This window comes from Abramis brama (genome assembly GCF_963993115.1).
Source record: "Abramis brama genome assembly, chromosome: 9".
NCBI classification, from domain to species: Eukaryota; Metazoa; Chordata; class Actinopteri; order Cypriniformes; family Leuciscidae; genus Abramis; species Abramis brama.
The window spans coordinates 23,071,879-23,088,386 of NC_139971.1; the positions used below are offsets into that span (position 1 = coordinate 23,071,879).

General features: G+C 36.7%; 1 protein-coding gene and 1 long non-coding RNA gene across 4 annotated transcripts; both read left to right on the forward strand.

Moving 5' to 3' along the window:
- The first annotated feature begins 22 nt into the window (after positions 1–22).
- On the forward strand, positions 23–1,547 carry LOC311090131. 3 transcript variants are annotated; one of them, XR_014607843.1, is made up of 5 exons: positions 23–586; positions 662–760; positions 836–934; positions 1,010–1,108; positions 1,184–1,547. It is a non-coding gene; the product is annotated as an uncharacterized lncRNA (long non-coding RNA). The 3 variants fall into 3 exon arrangements; XR_014607845.1 differs by lacking the exon at positions 1,010–1,108 and having other exon boundaries at positions 23–238; positions 314–586; XR_014607844.1 differs by lacking the exon at positions 1,010–1,108.
- A 7,675-nt stretch (positions 1,548–9,222) lies between these two features.
- On the forward strand, positions 9,223–10,929 carry LOC311089506 (uncharacterized protein; the record flags this gene model as incomplete). The annotated part of the gene is made up of 4 exons (XM_084124228.1): positions 9,223–9,484; positions 9,559–9,730; positions 10,006–10,130; positions 10,843–10,929. The coding sequence occupies exons 1-4, from the start codon at positions 9,335–9,337 to the stop codon at positions 10,927–10,929; spliced, it is 534 nt and encodes a 177-aa protein (XP_083980354.1). The 5' UTR covers positions 9,223–9,334.
- Between the last annotated feature and the right edge of the window lie 5,579 nt (positions 10,930–16,508).

The window sequence follows — 16,508 nt, forward strand, 5'->3', positions numbered from 1 at the left end:
TCAACGAGCTAACTACGTCTGAAGCTGCGTTGCACCTTTGAGTTTGCATATCAAAGCAAAAACAGTGAGTGATGTTCCATAGCACTAAAGACTGCAAGTGTACAGTTGCATGTGACGTGTTGTTTGTGTGTTTTTACAGAGTTCCTCCAGTCAGTCCATCCATGACACCCAGGTTCAACGGGCTAACTACGTCTGAAGCTGCGTTGCACCTTTGAGTTTGCATATCAAAGCAAAAACAGTGAGTGATGTTCCATAGCACTAAAGACTGCAAGTGTACAGTTGCATGTGACGTGTTGTTTGTGTGTTTTTACAGAGTTCCTCAAGTCAGCCCATCCATGACACCCAGGTTCAACGAGCTAACTACGTCTGAAGCTGCGTTGCACCTTTGAGTTTGCATATCAAAGCAAAAACAGTGAGTGATGTTCCATAGCACTAAAGACTGCAAGTGTACAGTTGCATGTGACGTGTTGTTTGTGTGTTTTTACAGAGTTCCTCAAGTCAGCCCATCCATGACACCCAGGTTCAACGGGCTAACTACGTCTGCTGCTGCGTTGCACCTTTGAGTTTGCATATCAAAGCAAAAACAGTGAGTGATGTTCCATAGCACTAAAGACTGCAAGTGTACAGTTGCATGTGACGTGTTGTTTGTGTGTTTTTACAGAGTTCCTCCAGTCAGTCCATCCATGACACCCAGGTTCAACGGGCTAACTACGTCTGCTGCTGCGTTGCACCTTTGAGTTTGCATATCAAAGCAAAAACAGTGAGTGATGTTCCATAGCACTAAAGACTGCAAGTGTACAGTTGCATGTGACGTGTTGTTTGTGTGTTTTTACAGAGTTCCTCGAGTCAGTCCATCCATGACACCCAGGTTCAACGAGCTAACTACGTCTGAAGCTGCGTTGCACCTTTGAGTTTGCATATCAAAGCAAAAACAGTGAGTGATGTTCCATAGCACTAAAGACTGCAAGTGTACAGTTGCATGTGACGTGTTGTTTGTGTGTTTTTACAGAGTTCCTCCAGTCAGTCCATCCATGACACCCAGGTTCAACGGGCTAACTACGTCTGCTGCTGCGTTGCACCTTTGAGTTTGCATATCAAAGCAAAAACAGTGAGTGATGTTCCATAGCACTAAAGACTGCAAGTGTACAGTTGCATGTGACATGTTGTTTGTGTGTTTTTACAGAGTTCCTCAAGTCAGTCCATGACACCTAGTCCAGCCTCCTCACCTACCAGGTCACGACCGCACCATCTAAAGGGGAAACTGACTGACTGCATCATCTAGGCCTTAGGATGGTTCCACAAAGAATTGACTGCACATACAACATGAATTTACTTCAAACTAAAGATCTGACTTTACATACAGCAAAAGACACTGCATCTATTTGTGTCTCATTAGCTCTCAAAAAACTTTAACCTTACAGTTCATTAAATATTTTAACACAGCTAACTCAACATTAATTGTTTTTAAATCTCCACAATGTATAGCCAGAGGACTATCACAAAAGTGTTTAGGAAAGTAAATACATACTAGAGTATGTTTGTTTAAAGCTGCTTTGTGTTGTGTATTTTAAAAAGCTCTATAAATGTCCTAAAACAATGTGCATTTTGCTTGTAGTTTTGTGTTAATAAAAATGTAATATATTACATTTCATAATTCAGTTGAATTCATTATGTATTGTATTGTGTAATTTAATTAAATTTTTATATAAGTTTTGGTTCTCTCATTTTATTACATTAAATGTTATTGTGTTGTATGATGTTCTGTATTAAGAATTAATTATGACATAAATCATATGCATTAGTACACAAATGACATGCTTGTAATAAAAAAGCATTTTATGCCCCATTGCTTAATGACAAATAACTTTGTCACAAAACATACTTTAAAAATGTTATTTCTTTCAAATAGAAGATTATTATATGAATTAAGGGGTTTGATTAATTACATTAAAAATTGTGATTCCATAATTTTATTATACTGTTCTTTAGTCAAGGCTAGATTTTATATTTAATATTTATAACCCACAACACATAGCTAGCATTCTGTAATTTATTTAAATGTCTAAACTGTTAATACGAAAAATAGTAATATACACAAATAAGCATTATTTTAAGAATATTTTAATAAATAAAAGTGTAAAAAATAATTACATAATTATAATTGCATTACGAATGGCTGTTAATATGGTAAGGCAGTATCAGTGCAGTATAAGCTCAGGAAAAGCTCATAGCACTCACAATCATCGGATAACGTTAGCTGTATGCTATGCTATTATCTAAGCTAACTAAAAAACACTACCAACGAGAAATGTTTAATTTCACAATCTATAGCTTCGGTTAAATACTAGTATATGAACCGTATAATTTAAAATACATTAAATACATTAATGATTCGTTATAACGTAGTACAAACGTCTTCTATAATAAAGTGATTTTGTATGATTTGTAACCAGGCACTAAAGCGATTACCCATAAAACGGGCTTTGAGCCAATCGGATTGTTTGGGTCCTACGCCCGGACCCAATTCACCGAGTAACCATATTATTCACCACGGGTGCTTCTCAATATCCCTCCTCGTCTCCTCGCTCCTCCGTCCTCCATCCTATGACCCGGAAACCGATCGAGCTCAGCCATCTTGAAGGACATCTCAATTCTCTAATTGCACCGCGAGGAGTCGAGGATCGAGGAGTTAGGAGGCTTCCTGAGGAGTCATGAGCGAGGATACACAGGTGTATCCTATGCGGAAGAGTTTTATCGACTTAAACGTGACGCACGTCTAAATTCTCCTCCCCCTTCACATCGGTCACAATCATTTTAATTTATACTTTACCTTTGCAGTTTATATAAACCACACATCTCACATATTTCAACAGGGTATCTTGCTTTATTATTATTTATTATGAATTTCTTAAATAAACAAACTTCAACAACATAAGGGCAGATCCTTTGAGCGCTGCTGATGACGCGATGAAGTGACGCTTGAGTGATCAAGTATTCCAATGTATAAAAAAAAGTTACATTCGAATCCTCCATCCTCGCGTCTTTTCCTTGCAGCCTTCCCTCGCATCCTACAGGGGGCGGAGCTGAGACGCGAGGAAAGGAAGCGAGGAAAGGAAACGAGGATGCACAAATAAGAAATGAGAAGCACCCCACAGCGCGGCACCAACTCTTTGCTGGACTAGAACCGTTCTTTAACCACGTCATGCTTACGTCGGGGGGTGGGGTTATTGTCGAACTTCTTCTCGAGCATAATCTCCGTCTATAGTAATCCAGACGAGCAGCACAAATGTGTTCTAAACGTCTTCTTCTGACCCCAATATAGGATCGCGAGGCAAGGAGAAACATTTGCAGAAAGACAATGTAGTCCAACATTGTAATTGTTATGTTTGAATTTGGCGCAAGCCTTTCTAGGAAAGCTAAGACGTAGCCTATGGCAACGTACACAGTGATATAACGACGTCGTTCGCTGGGCTCTCTAGTCAGTGGAAAAACAAACAGGTTCTGAGAAGGTTCGCAAGTTGAACCAACTTTGAACCAGCACCAGTTCCGAACCAGTTCTTTTTTGGTGGAAAAGGGGTATATAGAGATAGACGCCCTATTGACCGCTACTACCTACTGGCGCGGTCGAGCCGTGGGGCCGCCGTCTTAGACCGGTCACCCGCTCCACTCAGTGTAATCCAGGCACGGCGTCATGGGTGGGCCTGACGGGCCTAGGCCCACCCACTTTTCAACAGGCCCACCCAAAAAATAATAATTAATATATTCTAATTTTGTCAAGAATTATTAAAAAAATCGTTAATAAGCTCATAATTTGTACTAAAATAGTCTAAATGTTTAGTTTTAAAAACAATTTTAAAAAGCTGGCTATGTCTATTTTGATGTTTCTGCGCAAGTTCAGCAGACAGTTCGGGTTTGTTCCGATCAGAGCTCGTGAGTGGAGAGCGCATTTCTGAATATTCCGCTCCGCTCGTTCATTCCGTAGGGTCGCTCGCTCAACCCAGAATGGCCTGCTGGTTCGAAAATATGTGGAATAAGGGCTGCCTCCGACTAATTTTCGACTAGTAGTTGTTCATTTAAGCCATTCGTGGACAAATCGCCGCTTTAAATAGGCTATAGCCTACAGGATAATAAGCGTTATGACCGCACGCATAAAGCTTGCCACAAAGAACCGGTTAAAGTAATGATTATGAATCGATTTTAATCGATTAAATCGATTAGTTGTTTCAGCTCTAATTGAAGTATTTGACTTCATGCTATTTCATCTAAAAGGTATGTTTTATTTCACTTATCCTCCTGGGACCCAAGAATAGACTTTTGTCCACTGTAGTGGACATTATATTTTAGTGAATTTCTCTGACATCATACATGTCACATGACACAACCTGGGTGTCCTGTAAAGAGCACATTCAGGGCTTTTCAGAGATACCAAATGTTTGGAGGTTTCACCATGAAAACAACTTCTCCTTAGTCTTTAAACATGTCTGACATTAATTTAGTGATCAAATGTACCATTCTTATGGAAATATGATAATATATTGTAATTATAATTTAAATTGGACTACTTTTCAAATTGTATTTCATAAAACAACATCTCAGGAAAATGTTAAGGGGTTTCAAATAAAAAAAAAACTTTCTGTTACAGAACAGGGCATTGATTTCATACATGTCCACTGTAGAGGACATCAGGACTTAAATCATGTTTATCAGGCATTTTGTGAGACACAACAAGTGAATATGGAAATAAACTATACATCAATATTCCTATGAAATATTAGATATTATTATTAAAATGTTGCCAATTATTACTCCAATTATTACACTTCTTTTTTCATTAAATGTTGCTCCAAGAACACATTAATGTGCAAATTAGATACAGTGTATAGATACATTGCATTGAATGGGAATATTAATTTATGGCCATTTTACCCACATATTGCATAAAGTAAAATGGTGTATCAATTCATTCCGTTATTTCTTTCATAACATAGTTGAGAATAATCTTTATACAAATTTTGGTTGAAAAAATCCTGAAACCCCAAAATTTATTGGTGATTGAAAAAAAAAAATCCCATTGTTTTTGCCTATACATATGATTTCATGTCATTTTATTTTTTAAACAACTTAGTCCTGGCGTCCACTACAGAGGACATAGCATAACGTATGAATAAAATATTACTTTTCAAAAATGTTTTTTTACCATTTGTTTATTGTGCTCTAAACAGTGTGATGACATGGAAAAAAACTAAATTAAAAAAAATATATTTTTTCTGGGTCTCAGGAGGATATGGTAGCCTATAGGCTTGGCGCGATAGTCGGTGTTACCGGTGTTACACGGTGTTCAGTCGCAACACCGGTTTCATCACTTGCCCACCGCAGCACCGCAAAAAAATTTTTTTAAAGCAATTACGCAGTATCCATATTTTCTGTCACCAGTTGACTAGCGTTGTATGATCATGCTCAACCATTCAAGCGCGACAAAACAAGAGACCGCGCTGTAAGTCCTGCCTATTACACACGCACACATACATACACACACACACACACACACAGGGACGGACTGGGGCTAAAAAACAGCCCTGGACTTTCTCCCAAATAGGCCCATCATCCGGCCATTCGCCCCTAGCCGTGCGCTACAGACACTATAGCCAGGATGTCCTGATACTATGCCACATACTGTAGCCTATCAGACAAGCAAGTAACATCTCAAAATCAATCATGATAATTGGGGTTGTGTTTATTAATGAAGCCTCAGCCTTCAAATAAAAACAAAAAATGTGTACAATGCCATTACATCTGCATTGAAAATAAAATACAAATAATGAAATGTCACTGCCCACAGAAACTCCAAATTACACAAACTTGTAATTATAAAACATATAGTTACTATATACCAGGGGTCTCCAACCTTTTTGTGGGCTACCTCAAGGGATACAATAATCTAGAAGGGCTACTTGTTTGTTATACTCAAAAATATTTATTATACATATAACATGGTGCAACTTTACCTTTAACTTTTTTTTTTTTTTTTTTTACTTTTCACCATAATATGCGAAATAATAAAATATTTTGAGATCTGGTTCTGGTTCAGACAGTTTTAAACAATTCCTGAAAAATTATGAAAATATATATTGATTTTTAATTCTCTATAAACCTATAGTATGTGTTATCAAAAACAAATATTTAGTATTAATATAAATGCAAAATAAATAAACTGCCATAACTTCTAAACAAAAACATTACTGCATTACATTTAATAACATTACGTTTAATAACAACTTAATAACTTTAATAACATGACTAAAAGCATATAAAAGCATTTTTAATATAAATATATACAGGCACATTTCTGCCAAAAAAAAAGTTTGTTTTACTACAGTTTTACTACAGTAAAGTTGTGGAGTGAAATGTTTTCTAACTGGTTTGTTGTTTCGCCTATTTTTTGCTCTGTTTCATCTGTCTTTTAACTAACTTGAATCACATAGTCATCTGTGGGTTTATAATAGAGAATTCTGCGCTGAATTGAAATGCTTCTCAGTGGATCGCGCAGCTCTGTGTAATAATGTTCGCGTTATCGAGATCAGCCCTGCTTGCTTTGGCCGCGCACAGATCAAACAAGTTTCGTTCCGCTTTTTGAGCGTTTCCCATTTGATGTTTATCAGACGCAACTGCTGTATAGCCTACTATAACTTATAACTATTCAAATATAATGTAAGCAAATTTAAAAGTGCAATAGCTAGGTAAGCCTTATAAAACTATTAAGTCAGTGGCTAGTAGGCCGACTCTTTTTTTTTACACGTAGCATATGAGTGATCGTATTAGTGCCCCTGCTGTTGGCTGTTCATATTGCTTTATTAGACTTTTTTTTTTGTGCCGACGGCCCTCGGTTGGACGGCCGTTCTGGACTTTTCCAGAACGCACAGATTGTCAGTCCGTCCCTGCACACACACACGAAAAAGACGCGCGTCAGTATCGAGTTCTCTTTTCGCCCTTGAACAAGGATTGGTATACCGGTAGCCTAATAATCATGAATGCACTCTCGTGTGCATGAATGAATCTTTTAACACATCTCCGGCGAACTTTTCACGCAAAAGAAAAACTCATAAATCGCAGTGAAATTCATGTGGCGTTTCCTGTTGGAACGAGGTTGTTCGTTAAATTCACACGAGCTCTAAACGAATGCGAGACTGCTGCGATTAGTCAAAATTTATTAATGAAACAAAATCAGAGGGAATAGTTTCTTTAATGTATTTTTTCACCGGTTGGCCGGTCACACGGCTTTCATAGTTTTCAGTTAGGCTAGTGCGGAGATTCCGGGTTTCCCGATAACGATGTATCTAAGCTCTTAAGAGCGTTCTCTATGTGCAAGGTTACGCTCGTCACACGCCGCAATTCCACGCGCGTTTCCCAAAAATGCACTTAACATGAATGCGCGAGAACGCGTTCCTGCTACTTAAGAGTCGCTGTCCATTCGTGAAGTGATGAAATGTAACCTTACATGGTGTATTCTTATTCTTTTTAATAAACGTTTTATGTTTAATATAAGCGTTTGCGTTTTTCAAGAATAATAACGAACCCACCATTCAAACACTGTGGTTGAATCCGAAATCGCGCCCTATAGGGCGTTATTGTTCTCAACATGATCTCAAGCAGTGAAAAATAGAGGACACTGACAACGCGCGGAAAAGACAGGACCAAGCAGGTAATATTTAATATGAAACAAAGTCTCAACTTTCAAATTTGGTCAGTCAAATATAAAATAGGCCTACCGTTTTTTGGCTCTTTAATGTATTGTGACAGATTGCCTCAGTTAAAGCCAAGTTCAAAGTTAATCAATAACTCTTCTGACTGCTTTGTCGCACAAAAATGGTGGAATTTGATTGGTCAGATCGCATGTCAATCAAACTCAATACGAATGATGAATTGACGCCATGTAAAAAAAAAAAAAATACATCACTCTAACACCCCCCACCCCCACGATGAAACCGGTAATACCGGTGTTGTCACAAGTCGATTAACCGGTGGGAGAATATTATCACCGTCACATCTCTAGTAGCCTATATTTCATACATAAATGTTGTATACAGATTTCTTTACATGTAAAAAGTAGGCTACATTCAGTTTTATCTTTTCATCTTTTTCAGTCTTCGAGAGATTTTGCTTGCCTCCAGATGCAAAAATTATATACAAGGATGCAACAGGGACAGAAGTCGATGCAGAAATATTCAGCGACCTCGTTGGACAAGGCAATGTGGTGCTGACTGTTTTCTCAAATGATGGTAAGTTTTATTGAATTTGAAAGGAGGAAGGTATCATCAAGCACTCTGAATAAATATATGATAAATGAGCTATTTCATGTTTCTGATCCTTGTGCTGGTCATCAAAATATTTTAATATTTTTTAATTCTTTAGAATTTTCAGACTACTCCCTATCTGAGACATCTGAATCAAGCAGCTCAAGTGCATCAACTGTAATCTTAGATGAGGTCCCTAACAAAAGACAAAGAAATGAGTATACATCTGCACTGTCTGCTAAACAGGTTAGCACAAAGCTTAGTAATTAGTGGCAGAATTTTTATTTCTGTGTGAACTATCCCTCTTAACACTTTCTCCCCTGTGAGTTTCTAAAAATTTGTGCATCACCATTCTCATGTTTTTATTAGTTGGTTGAAGATGTGCTAAAATTCAAGTCTGGTGGTGAAGCAGTACTACAGGAATATCAAGAAACAGAAACTCTTACAGATGCCACAAGAAGACACATGATTAATATTCTGGTGTCTCACATGATTGATACACACGGGTATTTGTATACATTTGTATAAATATTGATACATATTTTTCTTTTTTACACACCAATAACTGCATTGTCATTGTGTAAATTACGATAACTAAATTGATACTTTCTCTTAGGCAACTCCCTACTAAATCAGTCAGAGAACAGTATGCCCATGGCATTGTGATGCTGTTTCCTTCCCTCAGAGATCCATATTCTAAGAAAGGCTACGTAAGTCATTGTTATTGTTTGCATGGCACTTTAATTCATACTTGTAATATTATGACACAGGCTGTTTCTATGACATTGAAATGTCAAATTAATTGTTTGATATTTTAGCCTGTACATGATAAAGGATTAAAAAAAGTCTATTTCAGGAACACTTCTATGATGCTGCAAGCAACACAGGATACATCGCCTGGTGTATGAAAACAGTCCACAAGAAAGATTCGTCAAGGATCTGTGCTACCAGACAGCCCTCTTGATGTTTCTCCAGGAGGCCCTAAATGCCACAGGGCTACTAATTTTGAAGATCAACTTGATGGGGATGCTTGCAAAGAGGCCATGTCTTTGCTCAACCATGCCACAGACAAGTCACAAATTTTCCAGAAGATGAGACAGACCTTTCAGCATCGCCAGAAGCTTGTTAAAGATCCAGGCTCTAGTGTTGATATCCTCTCTACCTTCCCAAGATTCCTGGATACAAAGGGGCTGGTAAGTTTGGAATAACATGTTTTCAATGGCTTGCAATTTGAGAGTATTGTTTATAGTTTAATATTTTCTTAAAGGTGGATCAGGACTTCACTCTCCTATTTGATGCCGAGATATCCACCAGGCTGCTTCAAAAGTGGGACACGTTCTTCAGGCCAAATGTCATAAAAGAAGCCAAGCGTCTATCATCGACAGCAGAGTTGAGTCAGTTGTTGCTGTCAGCAGAAGGTGATCTTGACAAGGCAAGAGGTAAGTTGTATTTGATTTAATTGTTTTGGAGCATTTGCTAAATTTGCAGTTATAGTTACTTGTATTGTTTTGATGAGAAAAATATATAAATGAGCAACATCACAACCTATAAGATGGGTGTTTTCCAGATTAATTTGTTTAATCTGGAAAACAAATTTCAGGCTAAACATGAACAAAACAGATGAATGTTTAATATGCTCTCTGTTCTTAATCAAACTTAAAGTATTACATTTTAAGTTTTCAGTTAATTAATTCATATTAATCTTTGTCTTCAGTCTATGACCAGGAAATGGCATCCCTTCTGTTACTGATACATCTTCTTCCACCACCACCAGGAGGACTGAAGTCTCCAAAAATCAGTGCATGTGATGCTGTTGAAAGACTTGTAATCTTTCATAAGGTAGTGGCATTTTAAAGGGGTGGTAAAACACGATTTCACGATTTCAATTAATTTAGGCGACAGATATTTAGCTACAATCGTTCTAAATATACAAAAGTAACAGTGTCATATAGTGATCTTCAAAAAACATACCTTTCTGAAACGTCCTTTAACAGCCGTTCTTGAACAGGTTCTGCTCGATCTTCTCCACTAACATTCCCTGGGTCTGATTCGGGCTCAAACTGGTATGGCAATATTGACGCCGTTCTTTACTGAAGCACAAACTACCGGTAAAGATAAGGGGTCGTTACGTGTCCGAACAACGTGCACTTGGCGGTTAGCGAATCACAACACACTGGGCCAGTTAACCAATCTGAGCCCATTGCGTATTTTGAAGGGCGGGGGCTTCATAGAACGCGGAAATCATCCGACCGTTTTTACAGGGAGGGACAGAGCAGTGTAGAATAATGGTTAAATATGTGAAAAATAATGTGAATTTTTAAAAACGAAGCATGAACACGTTACAGTGCACCCCACAAACACAATCAAGCCTTCGAAAAAAGGCGTTTTACCACCCCTTTAATGTGTTGTTGGTTGCTCAAAACATGAATGAGATTAAAATCAAGTCTTGTAGGCATTCACATATTTCTGAGTCAACGTTTCATTTTATAATGTTGTTTTCTCTGTGAATGCATTGTTTGTGTCTAATGTTCTGTGTTCATTCTAACCCTAGTCATGCTGCAGTTTGGAGGAGCACCTCAGAAACAACCACCATCAGCACCCATACCTCCTTGCCGTTGGACGTCAGAAGCAAGATTGACACCTTCTACATCACCTTGGATAAGCATCTCATCCCATGCCAGGCAAACCGCTCCCTTGGGGCTTTTGATGAACTTTTCAAGGCACATTTCGTGTTCAGTTTGTCCTATGATATTGCACTTGTGAGCTTTTACACTTTCCTGCAGACAACAGTGTATAACATTGATGTAGGGAAAATTAAGGAGTTTCTGTCGCCTTTGTTTAATTGAAAAGCAGGATACTCAAACAGTATACAGTGAGGATGATCCTAAGGTGGTCCTTCGTGGAAAAGAAGTCTTTGAAATGCATTGCCAGTCTCTCCAGGAAAACCCACAATTGAGGTCACTGTATGGTTTGAAAAAAAATTCTACACTGAAGTATTTTCATGTTTGCAATAACTACTCATTCGATATAATGCATGATCTTCTAGAGGGTGTGGCTCAGTACAAAACTAAATTGCTTTTAGGATATCTCACACAAAACTTTATCTCTGAAGAGGACTTGCTTTCTAGGATTTATTCTTTTGATTATGGATTATGGATTATGGATGGTTTGTTGTTATTGTTACTTCAAATAATGAACATTGTGTTTTCGCCTTCTCTCACTTTAGGCATGACAGTTTACTTGAAGCACTTGATTGCTGACCACCACAAACTATAAGTACTTGTACCCACATAAAAATCGAATACCCAAGCATCATTTTATGATACATTACCCCTCTTCAATAAGGTAAATTGGCCCTTTATTATATATGTGGTCTATGAGGTTTGAGGCCAAACACAAGATGTTCAAAGATTTGTTTTTAAATTTCAAAAACATAACTAAATCGTTGGCTAAAAAGCATCAGATGGCCATTGCTTATCATTGGGAATCCTTTACCCTTAAACATGAGTTTGGGCCAATTAAATAATTTTCCCTAAGAGATGAGAATGTGGTCAGCAATCATATCCTTCATATGATCTTGTCAAAAGATGTCTTCCCAACCAGTTGGGTTAAAGTTGATGGTGTCGAATATAGAGCTGGACTTGTTGTTTGCAGTGCAATGGAAAATGAAATGCCAGTCTTTTGTCAAATAAGTGATGCACTTTTGGTTAACAACCTCATTTATCTATTGGTAAACAAACTATTTACAGAGAATTTTGATGAGCATCTTCATGCATTCAGAGTACTACGAAGTGAGGAAAGGTGTGTTATAAAAATGTCAGAGATTAAATTTTGTAAGCCATTTGATATTCAAAGCTCATACAGTGTTGCAGATGAACGTTTGTATATCATACCTTTTGTAATGTTTTAAATCTACTTAAAATTGCACTGCAAAAGAGAATTAAAAATAAACAAGTTGATGGAAATTATTTTGTCTGCTGGAGTTTATTTAACTGTTTTGAAGATTTTTTTTTAACACTACAGATTGAAACGAATTAATAATTAATAAAACATGTAACTCTGAACAGTGTTGTTTTTCTGTATCCATTTGAGTGTTATTTTAACACTTTATAGAGTCAAAGAAGGAACTCTGGTATAGTGTTAAATGTTAAACTATTGTGAAAGTGTTAATTTAACTCCGGAGAGTGTGGAGCTATATAAACTCTCAAAAAGTGATGAAATCAACTCTGTGAGAGTTAATTCAACACTGGACTTTTTGCTGTGTACATGTATGTGCATGTGTGTTTTGTGTGTGTGTTATGGATATATGTATTTCACTAGTTTGTTGTTACTTTTATGTAGTAAAATGTTTTTGTTTTTTATGTTTTTTGTTTTGATTCTATTGTAATTATGTCTATAGGTGGAGGCGTTAAATAAGCCCAGTTGGGTTTTTTTGCCTCTTCCTGCACATCATTAAATTGCTAATATTTGTCTTATTTTGTTTATATATTATGTTTTGTTATTATTATTTTTGTCATTTTCTTTTGTAATTTTAAGGTGCAAATATAAATAAACTAAACTAAACTAATGACAGTTGTCATAAACATGCATAAAACCGCCTTCATATTCATGACGTGTGATGCCATGATTATGTCAGTCCTTCAGCACACCCCTTCAAGTAAAGTGTTACCAATATATTTTAAATTTATTGTAATTTATTCCTGTGATGTCATAGATAAAATTTCAGCATCATGATCACATGATTCTTCAGAAATCATTCTAATATGCTGATCTGCTGCTCAAGAAACATTTATTATCAATGTTGAAAACAGTTTTGCTGCTTCATATTTTTGTGGAAACCATGATAAAAAAGAAATACAGGATTCTTTAATGAATAGAAAGTTCAATGGAACCATTTATTTAAAATGGAAATATTTTCTAACATTATAAATGTTTTTACTGTCACTTTTGATGGGTTTGAAAATGAGGGAAAACTGGTGATGGGGTATGAATGAATGGGAGATGAAAGGAGCTTGTGTAAGTGTAGTCTGGTAATACTATAGTTCTCTCTCCCTCTGTCTCTCTCTCTCTCTCTCACACACACACACACACACTCAGTTTGTGTGCTGTTCAATAATGATCTATAATTCAGCCTCATTTTTGCAGCAGGGATGAAACTCCCTCTCTCTGGAGAAATGATCGGTTGAACTGCAGACCATGTGCGGCTTTGTGATATTCCTCAGACATGCTTACCGAGCAAGTTCTTCCTCTGCTCTTCTCCTCTTCTTCTTACCTTTTCTTATCAAAAAATGAGATTCCTCTGTCTTTTCTTCTCCAACACAAGCCTATCCCCTGTGCACCATACATGTAGCTAAACTCGTCTTTTTTACATCTGAACATGAAAGTTACACAGTAAAAAATTGCTCTTAGGCAAATAAAAAGCATCAAATGATTAAAGGTAATACTATGATAGTAAAACCTGATTAGCAAATGTTTTTCAGATGTGTAAACTTGAAGCGTGCTAAACGATATTCTCTGCTTATATAATATATACCTGCAAAACAAAAGTCTATATACCGTTTAAAAGTTTGGGGTTTAGTAGATTTTACTTAAAATAATCAAACGTTACAGTAAAGACACATGTAACGTTACAAAATATTTCAATTTCTAATAAATGCTGTTTTTAACTTTCTATTCATCAAATAATCCTGAATAATTTTCACAAAAATATGAAGCAGCACAACTGTTTTCAACACTGATAATAATAAGAAATGTTTCTTGAGCCACAAATCAGCATATTAGAATGATTTTTGAAGGATCATGTAATCATGTAATAATGAGTACTGATGCTGAAAATTCAGCTTTGGATCAAAGGAATAAAATACATTTTAGAATATATTCACATGGAAAACAATTATTTCAAATTTTCCAAAAATTGTACAATATCAATGACTGGTGTTCAAAGCATATTAATAATATTAAAAATGTATACATTTTTAAATGCACTTCATTAAGTGACTCACAACTTCCCCGTCTTTAATAACTCAGGTGAGAATTCATTATAAATAATTCATCTTTAAGGAACTATTGAGCTCAAAAGTCCCAAAATGTCATTCCGGGTAACTGTCCCGGCTTAAAATCTGAATACAAAAATATGACAAAAATGTAAAAAATATAAATAAAAGTATTTAAAATCTACTTGGGCATAATTGTATTGATGTTTTCAACAATACCTACAAATATAGTGATAATACTAAGCTTATTTACATTTTTATGACAGAAAGACTTTTGTCTCCAAATTGTGATTTCTCCAATGTCATTCCTGGATAACAGACTTTTTTCTTTTTTTTTTCATTCATTTAAAAACAAATGCAACAACAGCATTTAACATGAATGAAAAGGAGCAGAAAGAAGTACAACTTATAATGTCTGCCCCCTATCAACACAAAATCATTTACAGTTCCAGTTCATTTGAGCTGTCTCATGCAGCCGTCTCTTTTTCTAAGACATCAAAACACAAAAATACATCAATAAAGTTGATCTGCTACTCCGCAGTATTATATTTCTGCAACATTGATAATTTAACATACTGTAACAGATTGACCTAATTAATTGGGGTGCCAAGCAGGTGATTAAACCTACTAAATTTATTTGAGTCAGTCAACCGTACAAAGGATTCAAACATAAGAAAAAAGTAGGAACCCTTAATATGTGGATGAAGAAACACACAAATGTCAACAGGCTCAATTCATATAAACTGTTATTAGCTTTTTTGTTTGAGCAAAATAACATTCAGTGAGGGGATTCACAAAATGCAAGTTCAACAAAAAAACAAAACAAAACCAAAAATTATTCAATTTATAAGGAAAGGATCCCAGAAATTAAAATACTCAATTCCCAATTCTGGGCCCACTTAACATGACAAAATCTTTCAACAAAAAGAAATCAGTTCATTCAAAAATTAAATTTGTTTAAATTCAGTTCATTCCTTTTCAACTCATTTGGGGTGTGCAAACCACCAGTTTCACGAGTTCACATTAGCAGTTCTTGACTGAGTTCTCAATCCAGCATAGTAGCTTAGAGTTCATAGGTTCTTAGACCATTAAGTCCATTCAGACCAGCACTGAGCGACCAGTCCACTGTGCAGTTCAGAAAGAGGTTTTTTTTAGCACTTCAATCAATATTTACACAGTCCCATGGACACTCAACTGGCAAACCCAACATAAGAATATAAGAAAAAGAAAAAACAATACTTGTTTGGTTTTGTCCCGTCAGTCAGTCAGACAAATGATCTGGTCCTCCATTGTCGTTTGTACCATTGGTAATTTCCCTGAACATCCAGCAACTTCCAAAAGGTCCATAAATCCCAAGGCCATCAATGAAAGGTTCCTTTCACCTCACAGGTTGTTTGGAGATATGCAGGGATTAACTTCCCACATCTTCCCACTACACAAGGCATTACTCTCTAACTGCCATCTTCCAGCTCTCTTAAGCCATGTGCTCCACACATCATGTGACTCAGTGTATCATGTAACTTAGTGTATCATGCGACTTAGTGTATCATGTGACTTAGTGCATCCTGTTCGTCACACTCCCTTTCCATTGTAAAAGCAAAACAATTTGATGACAGGCTTATTGTTGAGGTCAGAAAATCCAAGGAATTCCTCTTCATCTGTATCTTCTTGGAAAAGATCCATCAATTTAACGCGCTGAATTTCCTCCAGGTCTTTTGCTGTGGGATAACATGGTTTTAGTTGACATACATGTGTGGTACGCAAACCCTCTCCTGTTTCTTCCATTACAACCTGGTAATTTAAAGGACCCATCCGACGTACAATCCTATAAGGACCTTGCCACTTTGGTGCAAGCTTGGCTGAGAACTTCTTTTCTGCTCTAGAAAGGGGATGAGAACGTAGCCAAACCCTATCATTGTTTTTGAATTCAAGATTGCGTCTCTTTTTATCATAATTCCTTTGCTGTCTCAGGCGAGCTTTGGCCAAATTTTTTGTGACAAGTTCTTTCAAGTCATTGAGCTGAGCAATGTTATTATATGCTGGTGAGTCAGGAAGAATGGTCTGTGGTTGTAACACAAGGTCTAAGGGGCCTCTGAGTGGTCTACTGAGATTAAGCTCAGCAGGTGTGACACCAGTAGACTCTTGTACTGCTGAATTAAGAGCAAATCGGAATTTATGAAGATGCTGGTCCCAATGGTTGTGTTGGCTTCCTACATAGGAAGCC